The 23,795-nt window shown below is 47.4% G+C and overlaps 1 protein-coding gene across 3 annotated transcripts in view; it reads left to right on the plus strand.

The window, feature by feature from the left end:
- The window catches only part of PARP10 (poly(ADP-ribose) polymerase family member 10), a 453,255-nt gene that overhangs the window by 315,955 nt on the left and 113,505 nt on the right, over positions 1-23,795 (plus strand). For 2 of the 3 annotated variants that reach the window (XM_086966532.1, XM_086966533.1), the window contains exons 10-11: positions 157-331; positions 12,951-14,476. In XM_086966532.1, the coding sequence (XP_086822658.1) occupies positions 157-331; positions 12,951-13,240 (465 nt within the window). In that variant the 3' untranslated portion in view covers positions 13,241-14,476. Of the gene's footprint in view, positions 1-156; positions 332-12,950; positions 14,477-23,795 lie in introns of those variants that run through there. The other variant, XM_086966534.1, reaches the window with a different exon arrangement.

Raw genomic sequence — 23,795 nt, forward strand, 5'->3', positions numbered from 1 at the left:
TTCCACTTCCTGAATCATGACCTCTACCTTTTCCCTTCCCCTGTACTCTGCCCTCTTGTCTGTGTTGTGTTCTTCATGGGTATCTGGAGCACTGACAATATTTTCATGTAACTTCTGCATCTCTGATTCTTCTGCTATGTGCTCCTATATTTTCAGCTCGAAAAGCTCGTGAATCCTCTGCTGCTCAGCCAGTACAAGTTGAAGAAACTGTCCATGGAGCGAGCAGGCTGCAAAGAGCCAGTGGAGCGAATATTGTATCATGGTACCTCTGAGGAGAGTGCTAAAGAGATCTGCCATTATGGGTTCAACAGAAGTTTCAGTGGGAAAAATGGTATGTGGATTTGAGAGATGAGGATAAATAGCATCACGTAGTCTTGTAATTCATGGGACCCAGCTCCCTGATTTTAGTAGACTCTGAAAAAGCATTAGACTCTTTGGGATGGGAGTTTCTGTGCCAGGTTCTCGGAAGATTAATTTTGGCTTTAGGTTTTTATTCTGCGTCCGAGTTATGTCCAGAAATCCCTGGGCGCCAGTCCACATGACCAGCACCTGTTGAGCGATGTGTCCGATTGAGGGACGAACAAGACAAGGTTGTCGTCTTTGTTCGCTGATCTTTTCTCTAGCAATAGAACCATTGGCTGCTTGGAAGCAAAAAGATAGTTTGATGCAGGGGTTCCAGTAGGCGGGAGGAATAGAGAGCTGTGCATCTGTGTACACGGATGATATGTTCCTATGGTGTCCAAGATGAACATGCCAGAGGCTAATGGAAATACTGGATTTGTATTGTGAGGCTTCAGGCTTGGGGTTTAACTGGGATACATCGGTCAGAGGTAAGGAACTTCACCACAAATTCTGAGTTCCAGCTACGTGTCCAATCTTAGTTTCATTCTCATAGGAATTCATGTCTCTACATACTCAAACCTTTGCTGGGACATTATTGCAACTCCATTCCTGGACGCCATTTGTAAAAACTTCTGGGGCTACACTGCAGGTAGTGTTGCCTTACACAAAGTGAGTTTTTTGCCCTGACTCTACATCCTACCAAATTAACCCAACAAGCTCCCAGAGAGCCTCTTTGACTCGATGAGAGTTCTTTCGCGCACAATGGTCTAAGTGGAAAAATGCACCCAATTAGTATAAAACGGTGGTTATGGTATGGAAGACAACCATTTATACTATGGAACTGACCAACTGTCAGTGAAGGACTGGCTTTTTGATTGCTTGGAGGATCCTACTCATTGCCTTAGGCTTGACTCCATCCTGGTGACACTGAGGTGCAGTTCCCGGATCCCAGTTTTCTTGGGCCTAGCCACTAGTGCTGCTCTGCATTGCTATTGTAAGGCTGTGCATGGGCTTGGCAGTCCGGGCATAATCGCCCACTACACTCCTATGATATTGCAAGTGGGTGGTGGCGTCTCCTGGCCTATCTGGTTTCAGAACTCTGGCCCTTAGGGCATTGCAACACTAGGCGATATTTTCGCATTCAATCACAGGAAGTCATTTGCGGATCTTGTTGATGAATTTCAGCTCCGCAAGTCCTACTTTGTCAGATACCTGCATCTGCAAAATCGCTGCAATGAAGAACGTGCAGCCAGTAGCCCGTCCAGATTTTAACCCTCGAGTATAAACATGTTCTATTAGTTTGCCCTGTTTGGAAATATATGCTTTGCAAGACTGAGCATGTTTACAAAGTAACCTGGGCGATTGGGGATGAGTAATGGAGATAGGCTTGACTCTGCTTCAACTTCCCCAGTTTAGATTTCTGCATAGTGTCTCCTGTTTCAAAGCAAACAAGACTGTGGTGGAGGGGTAGATACCATTCAGAGACAGGAGGATTTCTTCACATGATCTTCTGCAATGCAGCCTTCTTGGCTGCGAGTTAAGGCATACTTTATAAAGTCATGACACATTGTCACTTACCTCCAAGATTGGACTCTGTGGCATTCTGGAGGGATTGGAGGACACCCGCAGCAGGTATACTCTAGTGGGTCTAGGTTTTCTCCTTCCAAAGTGCGGCAGAGTATCACCCTTCATGAAATGGCTGCGGGCATGGATTACTGCTCTCCTACTGAGGTCATTTATTGGGCAGCTGGATGCCCCACCAGCCACCATAAGATGTGTCCCATGAAAGGAACCATCCAGCTAAACTCTAAGATATTAGATGTATAGTATCATTACCTATACAGCACAACATGCATAGCTGTTGTTTCTATAAGAACGGTGTTGCCTACTGACTGACTGTTCTCCTTCTATGATCAGCTTCATAAATCGCTGTCTTTCAGTACTTATTTTGAAATCAATTGCGTTCATTACTTAAAACAGGAATTTTGTACTTCTTCCTAGTACTTTTCTGACCAAGTCTTGTCCTTCCAGAACGCCTCAGGCTGGACTCTCTCTGCTGAGGGACTCCGGTTGGGCTATCGGATCTTTCAGGGAACCCTGAGGCTGGGGCATATTTCTGTGCTGTCTGTCAATCAAACAAACCACAGGATGGTACCCACCACTTGTTGAATTCTAGAATCCTTTTAACTCAAGAGGCGACACCCATCTTTCATTAATTTCATGTGGATGTCCGTCTTCCTCATGGTCGGATGGCCTGATGTCCATCTTCTCACTAACCTGATGTGTATTCCTGTCACTTGTTCTCCAAGAGGCTAATGTCCATCAGGTCCAGTCGAATGTGTATGCAGGGCTGCTGGAATTATAGAGTATGGAGGACCAATTTATGCAGCAGGGTTGGCTAAATTATGAAGCAGGAAAAGGCAAATTATGCAGTATAATGTGGTATATTTTGTGATAGTTTTACTTCATTATTTTGTGATTTTTTGCACATGGAAACACCTAGTTTAAGGATTTCACCTTATTGGTACCAGTTTAACACCCAAATAGAAAAATAAACAGTTGAAAGTGGACCAGTCTAACTTTGCTAAGGGTATTCCACTGTGCTGTGACACATGTCACCACTTTTTTAGCAACTGTTGATAGTTTGAGCCAGAAACAGAAACAAGTGTGTTCTAATCTGCAGTTTATGCAGCAGATGAAGGATTATGTGGCAAATTCAGCTAATCCAAAGTTATGAGGAAAATACTGCTGGCTCAGAATCACTTGATTCTAGTGGCCCTGGGTGTAGTCCTGTCCCTCGTGCACCGACTGACTGATCTACTACATCTTATGAATGTGATGGATTGGCTGATGCTGTGGATCACCATCCCCTGAATTGAGCAGGTTGATATTGTTTAATAGTTCTGTAGCAAGTGGACAATATTTGCAATCCTTACAGCCATGTCACGTTCTCTGAAGTCCAAAAGACTTCCAGATACGAGCTATTAAAATGTTGATCATCTTTAAAAAAAATCTTTCAAAATGTTATTAACTAACAGATCATCACTATAAGTGGTCAGAAACTTTGTTTTGTAGTCGCCACTTGTCCATTTTAAAATAAACCTAAAATGCGGTGTATCCAGTCATTAGCGAAAATAGACAATTTTCACTTGCCTCTTTTTGTTCTAAACCTATCATTTTTTGCAACAAGAGAGGTTCCCTCACTCACATTGTGGAATTGCTGAAATAAGTCTGTCCTGCCTAAGTCCTGAAGGGGAACAGTCTTTCACAGGTACAAAAAGACTGTTGGAGCATCTACTACATTTATGTATACATTGAATAACTAGTATGCCAGGATGAACCAACAGTTGCAACCTGTATTGAGTTGAGATGTGTCTGGTCCATGTGACTGCACTGCTAAGGCTTGACTCACTTCATGAGCCAGTGTATTAAAGGCATACACCTGGACCATTCACACAGACCACCATCGAGGGCCCACAAGGGTTCTCCTTTGATGAGGTTGTGCAGTTTTAAAATGTACATTACAGAATAAGAGTGACTCCCAGTTCGAGGAATGTCGCCAGGCCAAACTAGCCAGCACACTTTATACTTGGTAACAGTAAGACTGTCCTTCTGAACCCAAGCCTCATCTAGTGCCGCTATTATCCAGTTGTTTCTCACAAAAGGCAGCCTAATGGTTGTCATCTCTCGTTCTCGAGGCTGAACCGGCAGCCACAGGTCATACATGTGTAAAGACTTCGGAACATTTATCAACAATGATTGGTCTTTCAAAGATCAGGTCCGTGCTGTGACAGAGCTCTGTTTTTGCTAATTCTGCATCCTCTGGAAGCCTCTATGCATCCTCCACTTTTCACATGTGGTATTGTCTTAAATGCTGTTGTGATCAGGTAACTGTCAAGAGAGCTCGCATGTAAAATTGTCAAACCTAATAAGGTCCAAAAACATGCTGCGTGCAGAATGTACGATGGGTACATTTCTGCAAGCCTTTGTAGGATTTACAGTCTGTCATTTGTATTTGGTTATTTATAAAGTGCACTGTGACCGAAATGGTATCCTGGCGCTAGCTAAACCGATCAGTAGAGGCATAGAAAATGGGGGGATAGTCTAGTCTGAAAAAAACTGAAGTTTAACCCAATAGTTAATGGGGGAAGACCCAGGTTTGATGGGATTTCCTAAACTTATACAAGCCAGTTTGAGATCTTACTGAGACTGGCAGTTTATTCCATAATTGAGCCACTTTCCCCGTAAAGGCGCATCCTCCCTGTCGGACTCTGTTCTTGGACATAGTCGATTGTAGCCAATCGAAGGGACCTGCCAGGAGTATATTTTCAAAAAAGAAATCCTCTGTTTAATAGACAGCCAATGGAGATGTTTGAGAGCACCGCAGGCAGAGAAGTTCCAAGGTCTGTTTAACATTGGTTTCGCTGTGACTATCTAAAAGTTATGTTGTGTTATAAAGGATTTATAAAGCGCACATATACATGTAGGTTTCATGGCGCTAAATCTAGAATTTGCTGAGCCCAATGGAGATAATTATTCGAAGGCCTTCACAAACAGCCATGTCTTGAGCATGTTCCTAAAGCTCAGAAGATCAGTGCATGGCCGAATCTCCAGAGGGAAGGAATTTCACAATGTTCGAGGCATGTGGGCTGCTGAATTCATATCTGTGCATAGATCGCCGCCTAGTGTTGGGTCCGGATGATTGCACATTGTTGTCCTGGAAGAGTCTTCAAAGTATCACGAGATAGGTGGCTCCTCCCCTGGACTACAGTGCGCATGGGCATCGCCTCCATCCCCAGATTGTTTTTTTCCGCCATTGGGTTCGGATGTGTTTCGGTCCCGCTGTCGGAACCGATAGTACTTTTCTGTTTCTACTTGAGACCTAACGGTCTTTAGGCTGAGCGTCGGTACTGTTTCGTTCGGGTTATCTTATTCTCAGCTCTGAACACTCTCTGCCCCTCCGCGTGCTCTCGGCGCGGACGGGCCTACTCGACGCTCGAAGTTCCTATCATGGAACGTACTCCGTTCAAGAAGTGCCCGGTGTGCAATTCCAAATATTCACACCTCGACGTGCACCCTGTGTGCAACAAGTGTTTATCACCGAAACATGACGAGACCAGGTGTATGGCCTGTTCAAAGTTCCGGTGCAAGAAGACCCTAAAGCAGCGTCGCGCCGCTCGGCTCCAGGCCCAGTTGGCGGAACCCCCTGCGAGCCTGCCGGACAACATCTTCGAAGGTTTTGAAGTTTCGGACTCTAACCCTGCGTCGGAGGAAGAGGAAACCGGCGACGCGGAAGATGCGGACTTTTATGAAGCCGGCGACGAGGTAGGGGACGACGATGAGGCCATTGCCACCGTGGGGGATAGCTCGGAGGAAGAGCATCCCCAAACTGACTCAGGGGTTAATCCCCAAGACACGGCCCAGGTCGAGGGATCGCCTTCGGGCCTTACCCAAGACCTCGTTACTAGTCCAGCAGCCCCGCCTCTCGGCCCGGCCACAGACATTTTGGAGGGGCCACTCCCGTTGAAGGAAGCGAAAGTGAAGCCATCGGGATCCACGCAGTCGGTTTAGAAACCGAAAGTGAAAGCTCCATTGATGGGGCAGAAGGCTCGGGAGGTGTCAACACCTAAGGCAATCAAGATGGCCGACTTGAAGAGCCACGCCAAGATGGCCGACCCCAGGGCCTCGGGGTCGACGCCGAAACCAAAGGCGGCCGACGCGGCTGCGTCGGCGCCGAAGACATTGGGGGTCGACGACCCAAAAAAGGCTCTGAAGAAGCGCCAAAGCGATTCCACGGCTCCGGCTGTACCGGCTCCGACCGTCGGAACCAAGGATGGAAAGGTGTCGACTCCGAAGACGCTGCCCCCGGCAGAATCAACTTCCGACTCCGGGAGGGCTCACAAGCCAGTCAAGCCCTCTCCGGTATTGGCGAAGAAGGTGGTGGAATCCCTCCAACGGATTCGAAGCGCTGAAGTTCTCGAGCCGGAGGGAGTGAAGCCGAAGCCCGCATCGAAGCAAGCGAAGGCGCAGACGCCTATTCGCTACACCCTGCCGCCGAAATCGGCGCCGAAGGCCTTCGCTCCGAAGCAGGGGGCGGACGTGCCCTCGAAAGAGACATCGACGTCCAAGGCGGCGTTAGGGGTGTCGAAGCCTCGGCTCCAGTCACTCGCAGAGGAAGAGCGCCGAGAGGTCATCATCGACGCCAATACTGGGAAATTGTCCCTCCTCAAGAGAAAAATCACCGCGGAACCGGTGCTGGAGCATTTTCGGATTCCTCTTAAGAACAAGAAGGACTCGACGGGTGCTTCGGACCCTATGGAGCCTTCGTCTCCCACACATGTAGAACGTTCTCCTCGTTCTAATGCAGGGGAAGGTGACGATGAGGAGTACGACGAGTACAACTATCCGGCGTACTCGGATCCGGAGGAGGAACCTGCTCCTTGGTCTGCCGGAGCCGACCCAGACGACCCGCAATCAGGTCAGGAACCGCAGCTATTTGCGGCAAAGACCTCACCGACGGAGAACTCAGCGGCCTTCAACGCTCTCCTCGAGAGAGCTGCGGCTAACCACGACGTCGAGCTGCACTCAGACCCGGTGGATGTGGACTTTTTATTTGACACTTTCTCAGTAGCCGAAAAGTCAGTCAAGACACTGCCGATGCTTAAGGGGGTGCTAAAACACGCAACGGAGGTCTTCAGGGAGCCCACCCGGGCGCGTGTCATCAACCCTCGCATTGACAGAAAATATAAGGCAGCGCCCTCTGATCCCACATACATCAAGGGACACTTGCCACTGGACTTGTTGGTTGTATCCAACGCTCGGAAGAGGGCGAACTCGCAGACCACTGGTGACGCTCCTCCCCCAGACAAAGAGTCCAAGATCTTCGAGGCCTCTGGGAAACGAATTGCTGCACAGGCAGCAAACATTTGGAGAATCTCAAACACACAGGCCCTACTTGCACGCTATAATAGGGCTCATTATGACACCTTAGAAACACTGCTGCAACACCTGCCTGACCAGTACAAGGAGGCAGGAGAAATGCTTATTCAGGAAGGCAAGCTCATCACAAATGCATCCATTAAATGTGCGCTGGATGTGGCTGATACGGCCTCCAGGGCAATCAACACTAGTGTGTTGCTTAGACGGCATGCTTGGCTGAGAATTTCAGGGTTCAAGCCCGATATTCAAACGACAATACTGAACCAAACTGTTAATCCTGACCACCTATTTGGCCCTGAGGTGGATGCGACGCTGGAAAAGATGAAGAAAGATACGGACACTGCCGAGTCTATGGGGGCCCTCCAGTCTCAGCAGTTTCGGAGCGGTTCCTTTCGTCGCTCCAATTCCAGAGGCACCTCAAGGGGTCAGGAATCGCAGTCCACCCAGTATTATAAAAGTAACACCCACCCCTCATACAACAACAAGGGTAGAGGTGGCTACAGAGGCAATAACATCAAGGGCAGGGGACGTGGAAACAACAGCTCCAGGTCCACCACCGCCAACAAACAGTGACGTCTTGTCACTGCCCCCCGACCATACAACACCGGTCGGGGGGAGACTCCAGCAGTTCCTGCCCGCGTGGAAATCCATCACCACGGACAGGTGGGTCAAGTCTCTTATCCAGTACGGTTACTGTCTGGAACTTACTTCCATTCCACCAAACATACCCCCAAGAAGCCGTCCTATGTCCGGCGAGCACTTGACCTTGTTGCAGCAAGAAGTCCTAGTCATGCTGCAAAAAGGGGCAATAGAGCCCGTTCCATTGCAGGAAAGGGGAACAGGGGTTTACTCCCTGTATTTTCTAATCCCCAAAAAGGATGGATCCCTCAGGCCCATCCTGGACCTCAGGCCCCTCAACTGGTACATTCTCTCGGAGCACTTCCATATGCTCATGTTACAGCAAGTACTCCCTCTGCTTCAGCAGGGGGACTTCCTGGCTACGCTGGATCTGAAAGATGCATATTTTCATATCCCACTGCATCCTTCCCACAGGAAGTATCTCAGGTTCACGATTCAAGACCAGCATTACCAGTTCAGGGTTCTGCCGTTCGGGGTCACCACGGCGCCGAGGGTATTTACAAAGTGCCTGGCGACCGTGGCGGCGCATCTCCGGCGCCAGAACGTCCATGTCTACCCCTACCTGGACGACTGGCTCATTCAAGCAAAGACAGAAAAACTGTGCGTCGACCATGTGTCACGCACCATTCATCTCCTGCACGATCTGGGATTCTCTCTGAACTACCCCAAGTCCCATCTCCAGCCCGCCCACGTGCGACAGTATCTGGGCGCGACTATCAACACTCTGGCAGCCACTGCGCAACCAAATTCAGTGAGAATCGCCAGTATTCAGGCGCTGATCCAACGGTTCAGACCTCAACACTAGCTTCCAGCGAAGGTGTTCATGCAGTTGATAGGCATGATGGCCTCCTGCATCTCCATCGTCCCGCACGCGAGACTACATATGCGTCCGCTTCAGGAGTGCCTTGCACGTCAGTGGACTCAGGCTCATGGGCAACTGACAAACCTAGTGTTGGTGAGCGGTCGGGCATACGACTCTCTGCATTGGTGGAATCCACAAAACCTTTGCAAGGGCCGACCATTCCAGGAGCCTGTGCCACAGATTGTCCTGACAACGGACGCCTCTCTCCAGGGATGGGGAGCGCATGTACTCCAGTACACGGTGCAGGGACTATGGACACTACAGCAAAGGAAGATGCACATCAATGTGTTGGAACTGATGGCAGTCTTCATGGCCTTAAAGGCGTTCAAAGTACATCTGTGCAACAAGGTTGTGTTGATCCGGACGGACAACATGACGGCCATGTACTACATCCAGAAGCAGGGAGGCACACACTCTCCACAGCTGTCTCATCTGGCTCAGAGCATGTGGAAGTGGGCCATTCAGAGGAACATCTTCCTCATGGCAGAGCATCTCCCGGGCAAGGACAATCAGATGGCGGATCTGCTCAGCAGGCACAGCCATCAAATGCACGAGTGGGAGATACATCCATCAGTACTCCAACCGTACTTCCAAAAGTGGGGTCATCCAGAGATAGACCTGTTCGCCACGAAAGAGAACGCAAAATGCCAAAGCTTCGCCGCCAGGTTCCCACACCCGCAATCACAGGGCAATGCGATGTGGATGAACTGGTCAGGCAGATTTGCGTACGCTTTTCCCCCAGCACCTCTGATACCGCTGGTGGCACGCAAACTCAGGCAGCACTCGATGACTCTCATCCTGGTTGCTCCAACATGGGCTCGCCAACCATGGTACACCACGTTTCTGGAACTCTCCGTGGTACCGCATCAGAGGCTTCATCTCACCCCCAGCCTTCTGACGCAGAGCCATGGCGACATTCAGCACCCAGATCCGCAACAGCTCAACCTGGCGATCTGGCTCCTGAAGTCCTAGAGTTTGGCTACCTCAATCTTCCTCCCGATTGCATGGACATCATTCGAGAGGCAAGGAAGCCCACTACTAGAGCTTGCTATGCGGCTAAATGGAAGAGGTTTGTCATCTACTGTGTTAACCACAATATTGACCCGCTAGATGCTTCCATTCAAAACATCATTTGTTACCTGTTCCACCTGTATCGATGCAATTTGGCGTACTCTTCCATCCGCATTCACCTGTCTGCTATGGCGGCATACCTCCAGAATAGGCAACATCTGTCGCTCTTTAAGGTCCCTGCGATCAAGGCTTTTTTGGAAGGACTCAAGAGAGTCATTCCACCAAGGACACCACCAGCTCCAGAATGGAACCTCAATGTGGTTCTTACCAGACTGATGGGTCCTCCCTTCGAGCCACTGCACTCTTGTGAGCTTCAGTTCCTAACTTGGAAGGTTGCGTTCTTAGTAGCAATCACATCGCTACGGAGGGTTAGCGAGCTGCAGGCGCTCACCATCCAAGAACCTTTCTTCCAGGTACACGCTAACAGGGTTGTGCTCCGCACTAACCCTAAATTCTTACCCAAGGTGGTATCTCAATTCCATATGAACCAGACAATTGAGTTGCCAGTGTTTTTCCAGAACCCAGAGACGCTGGCGGAGCGGATGCTCCACACCCTTGACGTTAAGAGAGCCTTGATGTACTATGTAGACAGGACAAAAGATTTTCGCAAAACAAAGCAGCTTTTCGTTGCTTTTGCCACACACCACAAGGGAAACGCTATCTCCAAAGCTGGGATCGCTAGGTGGATAGTGAAATGCATTCAGATCTGTTACGCTAAAGCTAAACGCACTCTCACAATTCCACCAAGAGCCCACTCCACTAGAAAGTTGGGGGCCTCTATGGCTTTCCTAGGTAACATTCCCTTAGAAGATATTTGTAGAGCAGCTACATGGTCAACCACACATACTTTCACAAAGCATTACTGTGTAGATGTGCACTCTAAACAGCAGGCAGCTGTTGGCCAGGCTGTTCTCAAAACGCTTTTTCAAACGGCTGCAGCTGGCACGGGCGGCCGCCGCTAATGGAGGGACTGCTATGTATTCTATGCACAGATATGAATTCAGCAGCCCACATGCCTCGAACTGCAAATGCTACTTACCAGTATGCATCTGTTCTTGGCATGTAGGGCTGCTGACATTCATATCGCCCGCCCCCCCGGCGCCTGTAGCAGCTGCAGCATTCATTTACATATATTTATATGCTCTTAGCATGGGCATCATTCACATACTTCACTCCATCTCTGCCAATGGCTAAAAACAATCTGGGGATGGAGGCGATGCCCATGCGCACTGTAGTCCAGGGGAGGAGCCACCTATCTCGTGATACTTCGAAGACTCTTCCAGGACAACAATGTGCAATCATCCGGACCCAACACTAGGCGGCGATCTATGCACAGATATGAATGTCAGCAGCCCTACATGCCAAGAACAGATGCATACTGGTAAGTAGCATTTGCAATTTAGGCCAAGGAAGCAAACCTACATCTTCCATGTAGTTTTAATTTAAAGGCAGGGGTAGTCAGTAGCTGGACATGTGCTTGAGTGTAGGTTGTGAGATGGAGTGTACTTTGATATGAGACTGTTAATGAAGTTGGGGCTAAGACTGTGTAGAGACTTAAAGATCAGGCATCCAGTTTTAAAGGCAGAGCAGTGAGAAAGAGGGAGCCAGTGTAGCTTTCTTAAGAGACGGGTGGCAGATTGCCACCTATGTTGCTTGTAAATCGGTCTGGCTGCTTGGTTCTCGACCATCTGAAGCCGCTTGATCAAGAAAAGTGGCATTCCCAAGTAGACTGGGTTCTCGTAGTCTAAGTGTGATAGCACCATAGCTATCACGACCTGTATCAGAGCTGCTTGTGTGAGCAGCTGGCTGATCTTTCACAGCTAAAAGAAGCAGGTCGAGATCACCGCTCCGACGTGCAATCTTATTGACCTGTCATTATTTACAGTAACCCTGAGGCTCTCGGAAGAGGGTTCGGTTGGGGGTCCGAATTCCGTAGGCCAGTAATGTGGACCCCAGAAGTTATGACTGCTCCCTGTCTGAACTAATTCAGTCTTGCCTGGGTTGAGTTTTACATGATTATGGTCCATCCAGTGCCGAATGTACAAAATGGTAGCATGGAATTCACGAACAGAGTTAGGCGAGTTGTCGATGGTAAACATTAACTGTAAGTCATCGGCATAGTTGTAAGTGGTCACCTTCCTTTCCTTCAGGGACTGAATCAAGGGTAAAAGGTAAAGATTAAACAGATGGGGGGATAGTGAGGATCCCTGCGGGACCCCGCATGTTTTTAGCTTGGGTGCTGTAAATGGGGCTATACGGACCGCATGAGAGTGATCTTCGAGAAATGAGCTGATCCAGCTAAAGGCTGAGCACCTGATGCCAGCCTGCCTGACACTGTCCTTCAGAATGCTGTGATCGACCATGTCAAAGGCGGCTGAAATATCTAATAGCACCAGGGCCTGATGGGTACCTCTGTCAGTTTTATCTCATAAGGTGTCCAGGACCGCCAATATCATTGTCTCTGTAGAGTCGGCCGGACGAAATCTTGGTGTGGGTCTAAATAGTTGGATTGTTCCACGAAGTTGGACAGACCCTTAGTCATGTGAGCCTCCAGTACCTTGGCCAGGTAAGGGAGCAGAGAGATGGGACGATAGGTTGACAAACTTTGAGGGTCTGCTCCATGTTTTTTTAAAAGGGGGTCCTATAGTTCGGAACAGGATAATCGAACTATAGGACCTAGCAGAATGCTCCAACCCATCATTTATAGCCAAGGATATTTTATGTCTGAGGTATGCAAGTCTTGAGGAAGCTTTTGGGGAGTTGGGGCAACTCAAAGGCGAAGTCTGGTAGGGCTTTTGCTACTAATCTATCTCTTCTGTCTGACCTTTCTCCTGGATACAACTCTTAAAAAAAGGAATGTGCTAAAAGCTTGGCATGGCTTCAGGTGTAGGAACTCCAATGCTAGTGTTACAGGTTTTGTAGCTACTTCTTTCCTACACTAAATTATATATTGTGCAGATTTTACAGCCACAGATTAGGTAGTCTGTAACATCTTGCATTTTTTACTAAAGTGAAGTCCAGGTACCGAGGTAGTGGAGTTGCTTTGTTTTGAAACATATTTTGGTTTGTGCTTCTGATCTTTTTTCTTTCTCCACAGCTACCCGCTATGGACAAGGAGTCTATTTTGCCGTTCAGTCTGTGTTGTCAGTGTTGGATTTCTACTCCCCTCGCAATACCGAGGGAAATAAGTGTGTCTTTGTGGTAAAGACCTTGACTGGCGACTATGCCACTGGCACACCGGAAATGAAGGTGCCCCCGATAAAGGATGGGACCAAACGCTCCCGGTATGACAGTCTCGTAGACGATGTGAAGAAACCTACAATGTTTGTAATTTTTAATGACACCCAGGCATTCCCTGAGTACCTTATCACCTGCAAGAAGAACTAGACTCCCGGAGCAGAGCAGGTGTGCAGTACCTGTGATGTGTGAAACTGAGGGAGAGGACCCGTGAGTACCCTCTCGCACTCCCTAAGACTCAAATCATCCTCTGCATGGCGGTGTCTAATCATACTGGCCTTAAATACAGAACATACCCAAATGTAGAGGTTCTACATGGCAGCATTACTGACTTGTATGTCCCGAATGAAATGATTCTGCATCCGGTACACAATTTCACAGATCTGGGACGTGCAACCACCGCCACTGTCCATCCCCCTCAGAACCATGACTGCACTCGCACATCCACAGATGGTGTCAGAACCTTTAGCAACCAGTTCATGCACCCTAGATCTAGTACATGGCGGCACTAACCCCATCGATGGTTTCTGCCTATTCCTTCTCTTTCTGAGACCTGCTGTATGATAGCCCCAGAACGATGGATTCCTGGCAAGCCCCCATTCCTGGGACCCTCCATATGAGAGCACTTAACATACCAACCCACCTATCTGGCGCAAACCAATTCCAGCGCGCTCTGTCCCCAGGCAGCTGGATATGTAAGAGCACTTATCACACAAATCCGCAGACCTGGTACACTGTATGCTCACCCAAAAAAGCATCCAGTACATGCCTTCACTGACCGAAACCACCCATGGACTTTACAGCCATCCAAATTGTAGAATAGTTCCTTATTCTCCCTGACAACTTTACATATGAAGGCATTTGCCACCACCCAACCAAATATGAATATCATCATTAAAAAAAAATGCAAAATAAACCTGCATCCAAGAAAGGCAAAACATGCAGGCATCTACCTGTAAGGAACAATGCAGCAGCCTCGATGGGACTTGCAAACAAGAGCAGAGTGTCTGTAATACCTGAAACTTACACAACAACATACATAACCCTTGGGACATTACAACATACTGGATATTTAAGAACAAGACTTTAAAATCTATAAGCACTGACAATCCCCAGGAACCAGCTTCAGAAAAACTTTGACAACCTAAGCGACTAACTGCATCCTAAACCTTCCAGTTTTAAGAGGACCACACTAACCACTTCAGCACACCCAGATGACATAGTAGTGCTGACTTGGAGAAGGATTTAAAACTCAGTTTTCTTTTCCTTGCTGTAGTCACGCAATGGAAGATGTGAGAGTTGGATCTCATGGCAGATAAAAAAATGCTTAATTGTTTCTTTAACTATGAATCTTCAATAAAGACATGATTGATTAGTTTGGTTAAATCCTCGGATGTCTGTGTTCATTGTTGTTCCCTTTACATGAAGAGGCAGCCAGCCTTGAATTTGTGTAGTGCATACTTGACAAATTCATTTTATTTTGGGCTTGCTTACTCAAGTGGAAGACCCTGACTTAGCAATATTTTGTGCATATATTTATTTAGCTAGAGAATGATTGCATCCGCTCATTTTTCAATTGCACAGTACATTAAATTATTATTTGTCTCTTCTTTCTATGTTCTCCTTTCAACACAATGGTGTGGTTTTCTGAAGTAATTGACAACCAACGGATTGCTGTGCATGTTCTTCCTTGCCATGGAGCAGTATAAAAGCTTTATTTTACAATAAATGATCAGTTTCAGAAATTAAGATACTTTTACATCAAGTCGGGTGCCTCACAATTGTATTGCATCTTAATGCCAGAGATAAAAAAAAAACACACTGATGTCTGATACGCTTTTCAGAAAGCACTTATCCTAGAGTTGCATGATATGTATGATTCTTCCATTTAGCTTGCCAGGAACTGTTCTTTGAATTAAAGATATTATTTTAGGCATCAACTATGGGCAAAGTCAGTATGATGTACTGTCACAAGGAGAATCAGCCTAAAATGCCCTATTATGTTACATATATAATATTGGGGAGAAGAGCTGGCCTAACGGTAAGGGTGGTTGACCTCAAATCTGGGGAACCCGGTTCCAGTCTCTGCAAAGACTCACAACATCCTGTGATTCTGGACAAATCACTTAATCTCCCCATGCCTAACAAAAATGAATGTGTCCTCATGTAACGTAACTGGTGCTAGTGTTAAGCGCTACAATACCTTCGGGTCAAGTTTGCGCTATATAAAACGCCGTAAAATGATAATAAATATACATGTTCGAGGCAAATGAGCTGTAGATCATATGCGTTAGCATAGATCGCCATCTGGTGTTGGGCCCGGATGTTTGCACTTTTTTTTCTTCAGAGAAGTCTTTGTAGTCACGAGGTAGATGACTCCTCCCTTTGGTGATAGTGCGCATGCGCATTGACTCATCCCCATATTTTTTTTCCGCCAACGGGTTCGGATGTGTATTGCCGCGGTTCAGTATAGTTCTCGAACCCCTTCGACGTGCAATCCTCTACCTTCTACGGTATTGTCGTCAATCGCGGTTGCCCATTCGACCACATCGTTTCAAGTGAGAAAACCTATCGAGAAACTTGAGTCGGGCTGCTGGGCCTACCCATGCCGACCGCGCTAAGTTGATCGTTCGGACTCCATTTGAACTATGTTCCGTGTGTCAGGCTAAGTTTCCGCACACCGATTTGCATGAGGTCTGCAACCTCTGCTTATCCTCGAAACAAAAAGGACTGACACGCATGTCGATCGTTCTGACTGAAAGACAATTCGTGATCGTCGGGCTCGAAGCCACAAGATGCAACATCACAGCGGCTCCATACCAGATATCTTTGGCGAAGATGCCGCTATCCAACATCCAGTTGAAGGAGCCAAGGAAGAACACGTCTCCGTGTCGGAAGCAGACTACGACATGGAAGAACAGCACATCACTCTGAGTCAGCGTATAGTGAGTACTGATCCCCCTGTGCCCAGTCAACATAAAACAAAGACACCTACTGGTTCGGCGCTGAAATCCTCCGCATCAAAAGGCTCCTAGCCGAAACCTTCTGCACAAAACAATCTGAGCCAAAATCTTCTGCACCGAAAGGCTCGGAGACGAAACCTACCAAGCACAAAGACTTGCAGCCTAAACCTTCAACACCAAAAGCGGCGGAGCCGAAACCTTCAGTGCCGAAATGGGCACATAAAGATAAGGACACTCCATCCAAAGAGCCTTGGTCTGTGGAACCACCTTTGGATCCAAATCAGAAAAGACTTATCATTAACCCTCAAACAGGTCACATTCATGGCACTCTACCCAAAAAACTGAAGATTGATCTCTCGGAGGACTCTCCTTTACCTCTTAAGAAAAAGTACATTGGTACTAACCCTTCTCCCCCCTACAGAAGCAGGATATACCTCAAGACACTGACCTTGGGAACATTAGATAAGATACCGGCTACAGACAACGACCCTGACATGTATCCTTCTAGACCCTCCCCACATGATGACAACATTGGATTATCAGAGCTGCTCAATATCGGAGTGGAGCTCCATAAAGAGCCTTTGGAAGAGGATTTCCTCTTTGAGACACTCACTTAGTCCCAAAATCTACTCACACTTTACCAATGCTAAAAGGCATGTTAACACACACCGATGAGGTCTTTGAAGACCCAGTTAGGGCAAGAATGCTCCCACCCAGAGGAGACCAATATAAACCAGCTCCTACAGATACTGCTTTACATCAAAGGTCAGTTGCCTTCGGACTCTTATAGTCTCCAATGCTCACAAGAGAGCTAACTCTCAAACAAGTGAGCCCCCCCTGACCAGAAGTCCAAGCTTATTGATACCTCAGGTAAGAGAGTGGCTACGCAGGCTGCAAATCATTGGCATATTGCAAACGCCCAGGTTCTGCTAGCACGCTATGATGGGGCTCATTACGATGAGTTAAAAAAAAACTCATGCACCACCTTCCCGATCAGTACAAAGCAAAGGCTAATGACCTTATCTACGAAGGCAAACTAATCACTAATTCTTCAATTAAATTTGCACTAGATGCAGCAGACATAAATACTAGTGTACTATTGCGCTTACAAGCTTGGCTTAGGATTTCAGGATTAAACAGGAGGTCCAATCTTCATGCTTAACTAGCCCTTTGGTAAGGATCATCTTTTCGGGCCAGCTCCCTGGAGAAAATGAAGGAGGACACGGAGGTTGCAAAGTCGGGGGATTTTAAAATTGCCTACTAATGGGGGTTCCTTTCGACGCTCCTTTTACAGGGGTGGTTCAAAGACTATGTCCACCGAAAATCCCTCCTCCTCTTACAAGGGTAGCAACCAATCCCCCTCTTCCAGGGGTTATTTACAAGGAGGTTATAGAGGAAACCATAATAAAGGAAGTTGCAGAGAGAACTCCACACTCACTTCCCCTGGCTACAGTCACTTCCTTCCACTACCCCGATCATTCCACTCCTGTTGGGGGACGTCTCTCGCAATTCCTTCCCGTCTGGAACTCAATCCCCTCAGACAAATGGGTACTACAAATTATCCAGTATGGTTACTGCCTGGAGCTTACCAGCACTCCCCCCAACTATTTTTCCAACAACACATACCATGTCACCAGAACATCTCATCCTCTTAAACAAGGGGTTCTCTCTGTCTTGGAAAAACAGGCGCTAGAACCAGTCCCATTACATCAAGGGACTGGCATATGCTCTCTGTATTTCTTAATTCCCAAATAGGACTGCTCTCTCAAGTCTACATTAGACCTTAGACAGCTAAACCTCTATATTCTGTCTTCAACAGGTGTTCCCACTTTCTATCCACTCTGGACCCAAAGGACGCATATTTCCATATCCCCATTCACCCGCTCACAGAAAATATCTCCGGTTCGTGGTGGACGGACAACATTATCAATTCAAAGTTCTCCCATTCAGGGTAACTACAGCACCCAGAGTCTTCACCGAGTGTCTGGCATTAGTCGCAGCTCATATAAGAAGACCACGCATTCATGTCTTCTCTTAGCTAGACAACTGGCTAATAAAAGCCAGGTCTACTACTTCGTAACTTGGGATTCACTGTAAATCTCACCAAGTCTCCTCTCCAGCCATCCCACACACAAGCATATCTGGGAGCCACAATAGATACTTGCAAAGCTCTAGCATACCCCAACCCAGTCAGGATATGCAACATGCAAAATCTAATATCACAATTTCAGCCACAACACTCTTTACCAGCCTGAATGTTTATTCAATTGATCGGAATGATGGCTTCTTGCACTCTAATTGTTCCTTATGCAAGACTCCAAATTCGTCCCCTACAGGAATGCTTAGCATGGTAGTGGAACTAGGCTCAAAGTCAGCTGATAGATCTAGTGTTGGTGGACGGCCACACCCATCGTTCTCTGCAGTGGTGGAACATACAAAACCTTTCCAAGGGGCGGCCATTCGTCAACCTGGTTCCATAGATAGTGCTAACAGCAGACTCATTTCTCACTGGTTGGGGAGCGCATCTTCGAAAACATACTATTCAGGGCATGTGGACTGCACAACAAAAATAACTTTATATAAACCACCTAGAACTACTAGCAATGTTTCTAGCAAAGAAAGTCTTGCAACTGCATCTAGTAGGCAAAGCTTTCTTAGTTCGTACAGACAATATGATAGCAATGAACTACATACAAAAACGGGGGGGGGGGTGACACAATCCTTACAGCTTTTACAACAAGCTCAAAGCATCTGGAGATGTGCCATACCTCAAAAAAAATATCTACATGCAGAACATCTCCCCGGAGTAAACAACTAGATTGCCGATCTGCTCAGTCAGCGACAGCAGATTCACGAATGGGAACTACATCCTCAAGTCCTTCTTCTATTCTTCCAAATGTGGGGTTACCCAGAAATAGATCTGTTCGCCACACACCTTAACGCAAAATGCCTTTGCTTCGCGTCGAGGTACCCACACTCGTTGTCCAAAGGCAATGTGATATTTATGATTTGGTCAGGAAGATTTGCCTATGCTTTTCCACCTCTCCCACTAATACGGTTAGTGGTTCAGAAACTCAAACAGCACTCCCTGGCACTGATCCTAGTTGCTCCCACGTGGGCCCGACAACTCTGGTTCACAGCCCTGTTGGAACGATCAGTAGTTCCTCACCAAAAACTATACCTTTCCCCCAGGTTTCTCACTCGGAACCATGGCAAGATAAGACATCCAGATCCCAGTCATCTCAACCTTGCGATCTGGCACCTGAAATCAGAGAGTTTGGCTAACTTAATCTTCCATATCTTCAAAAAGGAGCCCAGAGGGTGAAAGATTGCGGGTTGCCCTCCACTCACAAATATAAATAAACCTGTTCTCTAAGGCAAAGGGTAGAGTGTGTTTGTCGCTTTGGTTTCCTACTCTGCGAGGTGTATACATCACATCAACGTTTTATTTTTTCTGTGGCAAAATCCCTACTCTTTTTTTGTGGTTATTTGCAACACTCTTGCCTATAATTGAAAAAAAATCTCCTTTTCCACTAACAGTCCTCCAGAATGAAAAATGGTGACTGATTTATATTATTTTACACATTTCTCAATCTATTCAGTACACCAATCAGCTTATTAATAAGCAATAAACACCAACTATTGGTGAAAAAATGTGGGAAGACAAAGTGACCCCTCACGGGCGAACCACCAAGGGGGTAACTGGCAGGTACTCGCCAGATAAGCCCACTGTTCTCATCATCGACAGTCACTTGATCTCAAAAAGCAAAAAGTGTCCAAACAAAATGAAATAAACTGTGTAAGTTCAATAGAGTGACAAATAGGTACACTCTATAATGGTGACGGAGTGTAATTAAAATTGACAGGCACGCCTTTCACACAATTACGTTATTATTCACTTGGGGTGAACTGTCAAATTAAAAATGTGTGCAGGTTGCTATCCATGCATACCCATTTCACATGCCAACATGTTTTATTGCCTACAATCTTTGGCAAATTCTTCAGGGCTAGACAACTCGTCACAGCACAAAGGTTGGACACACCATTCTAGAAAGACTGTCAATAGAAAAAAAAGTACAACACTGTGTTAAAAAATGACTGCCTACTCCCAACTTACTCGCAGAGTAAAAATTTGAAGGGCCAAGTTTGTAGTTACCCTCACTCAGCTTGTGTCTCTCGTACCAGCTTGGTCATCCAAAACTCCTCATGGGAGTCCTTCTTTTTGACTGACCCTTTAGTCGTAGTATCAATCTAAATACCATGGGGAAGAAAGCACAAATGCACTACGTTGTTGTGTACTATCATGTTTTAATTACCATTACGCCAAAGTCGTGTCAGTTTTCAATATTAATGATTCCTTAGCCCAAAGCACACTTCCAAACATCGGGAAAAATTAAGTTGAACAACACCCTTTCCACTACAAATCATTTTCACAATCTTAAGCTGAATAATCCAAGCGTGAAAAAAACAAGCCACATCTCCTAGATAGGTAGCTCACACTCTGGAGCCACCATCCCCGAGATCAAAAACCATCACACGTTCCCGGCCCCCCTACTCCTCGTCAATTCGGGCCTCACAGAGCACAGCGTCTCATCCTGCGTCTTCTCGCCACCTCCTCGGGTCTTTAAAACCACTTTGAGACGCGGTCACGTGGAAACGTGACTCACGTCTATTACGGCCGCCATTTTAATTGGCGAGTAGGGGGGATACTTCCACGTTATCCTATTACAAAAACAACTTTAGAAAGAGTATTTGCTAATACAAAAGGGAAATTACGGTGCATACGAAGAAAAATAACTACTGTAATGCCTCTAATAAAATTGGGGTATAGTTCTTATTAATCATGTAAAAATGTGAATCCTATAAAAACTCCCTATTCACTATTTATTCCAACTTTATTTGGAGTCACAACCTCTATATTTACGACGCAGTCACGTGAGCACATAACTCGCGTCTTTTGCGGCCACCATTTTGAATTGGGAAATGTATTACTGCCACATTATTCTTTTACAAAAAACAGCTTTAAACAGTCTTTTCCCGATTTAAAAATGATTTTTTTTTTTTAAAGAGATTTTCGGCGCATACGAGGTGGTAGAACTACCGTGGTGTCTCCAATAGAAGGAATCTTGTTATTCCTTTTAGAACACTCCAACAGTAAGGTCAAAACTCCCTATTCATTGTTAGTTCAAAAAACCTAACTTTATTTGGAATGTCACCAACTTTGGAAACCAACCTCTGTATGTACGAAATGGCTTTAGTGCCACACAGCATTTACGGATCAACAACCATTATCTTGCTCATATTAGCTGTTTATACATCATGACTTTATCTAAACGTCATTAGATGTAATTTTTCATCTGATCGAGGCATGTGGGCTGCTGAATTCATATCTGTGCATAGATCGCCGCCTAGTGTTGGGTCCGGATGATCGCACATTGTTGTCCTGGAAGAGTCTTCGAAGTATCACGAGATAGGTGGCTCCTCCCCTGGACTACAGTGCGCATGGGCATCGACTCCATCCTCAGATTTTTTTCCGCTATTGGGTTCGGATGTATATTGGTTCCCTCTAGTCGGAATCAATAAAAAAGAGAAAAAACTTTTCTTAAGACCAAAAGGTCTTTAGTACACGTCTGTATTGTCTTGCGTTCGGTGCCTAACTCTTCCAGCTCGGTTCCGAGCCGGATTCCATCACCCGCGTGCTTTCGACGCGGAGGGCCCAGTCGACGCCTCAGACCCTATCGACTGTTCATCATGGACCGAAGTCCGTTCAAGAGATGTCCCGTCTGCAACTCGAAGTATCCCCACATCGACGTCCACCCGGTGTGCAACAAGTGTCTGTCGCCGCACCACGATGAAGCCAGTTGCATGGCTTGTTCCCGCTTCAGGTCCAAGAAGATGCTTAAGCATTGACGCGCTGCGCGCTAGGAGGCCCAGCACACTGCACCGGCGCCTACGGACATTTTCGATGCCCGGGATGTCCAGGAAGAAGTTGCCGGGGACATCGGTGACAACCTGTCGAATCCCGCGTCGGACGTCGACTAAGACTACGATGCGGACGCAGAAATGTTCGAAGCTGAAGAAGTCGTCGACGAGGTAGGGGACGACGACGGGGCCATGGAGGATAGCTCGGACGAAGAGCGACCTCGCTCGGACACTGGGATCGTACCGATTCATAAGGATCAGGTCGAGGGATCGCCACTAGGCCTTACCCAAGATCTTACGATGGATTCTATGGCCCCGCCTTAGGGCTCGGCCACGGACATTGCTATTGAGCCGCATCCAGGTAAATCGAAAGGGAAACCTACGGTCTCGACACAAGATACAGCGCAGGTGCCCGCCTCGAAACCGAAAGTGCGCATCACTCTGGTCGAATCCAAGGCCTCGGAGCCCTCGGCGCCGAAGAAGCAAAAGGGTGTTGTCGAGCCGAAGGCTCAAGTCAAGGGCGTCGAGACGAAGTCTGCCGCGCCGAAGACTAAAGTCAAGGTGGTCAAGTCGACGCCGAAGGCGGTCGACACCAACAAAGGACTCGGTGACCCGAAAGTTCTCGAGACTCCGCGTCAACAGGACAAGGCCAAAAGCAGCGCACCCCGAGAGTCCACTACTGGTGGGGCCTCGAAGGATCACGTCTACTCGGCGCGCCCGTCCGCCGCGTTCACCAAGAAGGTGACGGACTCCCTGCAGCGCATCAGGGAGAACGCCTCGATGGTCAGACCAACAGATCCTCCTCCTCCGAAGCCAGTCGAGAAACCTCACAAGGCGTCGACGCCCATTCACTTTACGTTGCCGCCGAAGGTGGCGCCGAAGGCTTTCACCCTTAAAGCGGTCGCCAGTGTCCCCGAGAAGGTGTCCTCGGTGCCGAAGTCGTCGACGGGGGTGTCCACCCTGAAGCATCGACAATCTTCGGTGGACGAACAACATGAACATTTTATTGATGCCGAAACGGGCAGACTTTCCCTCCACAAGCGGAAAATTGCCCCGGAACAACCAATGGAGTCCTACAAGATTCCCCTAAAGAAAAAGGACTCTGCTTCCACTCCTGTCCTGGGGGAAACAATTTATCCACAGACTCGAGATGGCTCGCCCACTTACTCTGATGTGGACACTGGGGAGGGCGATGATGAGGATGAGGATGAGTACAGCTATCCTGTCTATACAGACCCTGATGATACCAATGAACCCTGGGCTGCTGGTGCTGACCCAGGTGACCCTCATTCTGGACAAGACACTCAACTCTACTCTGTGAAGACGTCTCCTACAGAGGACTCTGCAGCATTCAATGCCTTCATTGAACGGGCGGCTAAAAATCACAACGTCCAGCTCCATGCTGACCCTATTGACGTCGATTTCCTCTTTGATACCTTTTCAGTCTCAGAAAGGACTGTCAAAACTCTACCTATGTTAAAAGGTGTCTTAAAACATGCTGGAGAGATCTTTAAAGAGCCTACCAGAGCAAGGGTGATAAACCCTAGGATTGAGAAAAAGTATAAGCCTGCGCCTACGGATCCTACCTATATTAAAGGACAGTTGCCTATGGACTCTCTTGTCGTCTCGAATGCCCGAAAGAGGGCTAATTCTCAGACAACGGGTGATGCTCCTCCCCCAGACAAGGAATCTAAGGTCTTTGAGGCATCAGGGAAAAGGGTGGCAGCACAAGCTGCCAATATCTGGCGCATTTCCAATACACAAGCTCTTCTAGCGAGGTATGACAGGGCACACTATGACACACTGGAGACCCTGTTGCA

The sequence above is a fragment of the Lissotriton vulgaris genome, chromosome 4_1 (assembly GCF_964263255.1).
Source record: "Lissotriton vulgaris chromosome 4_1, aLisVul1.2, whole genome shotgun sequence".
NCBI classification, from domain to species: domain Eukaryota; kingdom Metazoa; phylum Chordata; class Amphibia; order Caudata; family Salamandridae; genus Lissotriton; species Lissotriton vulgaris.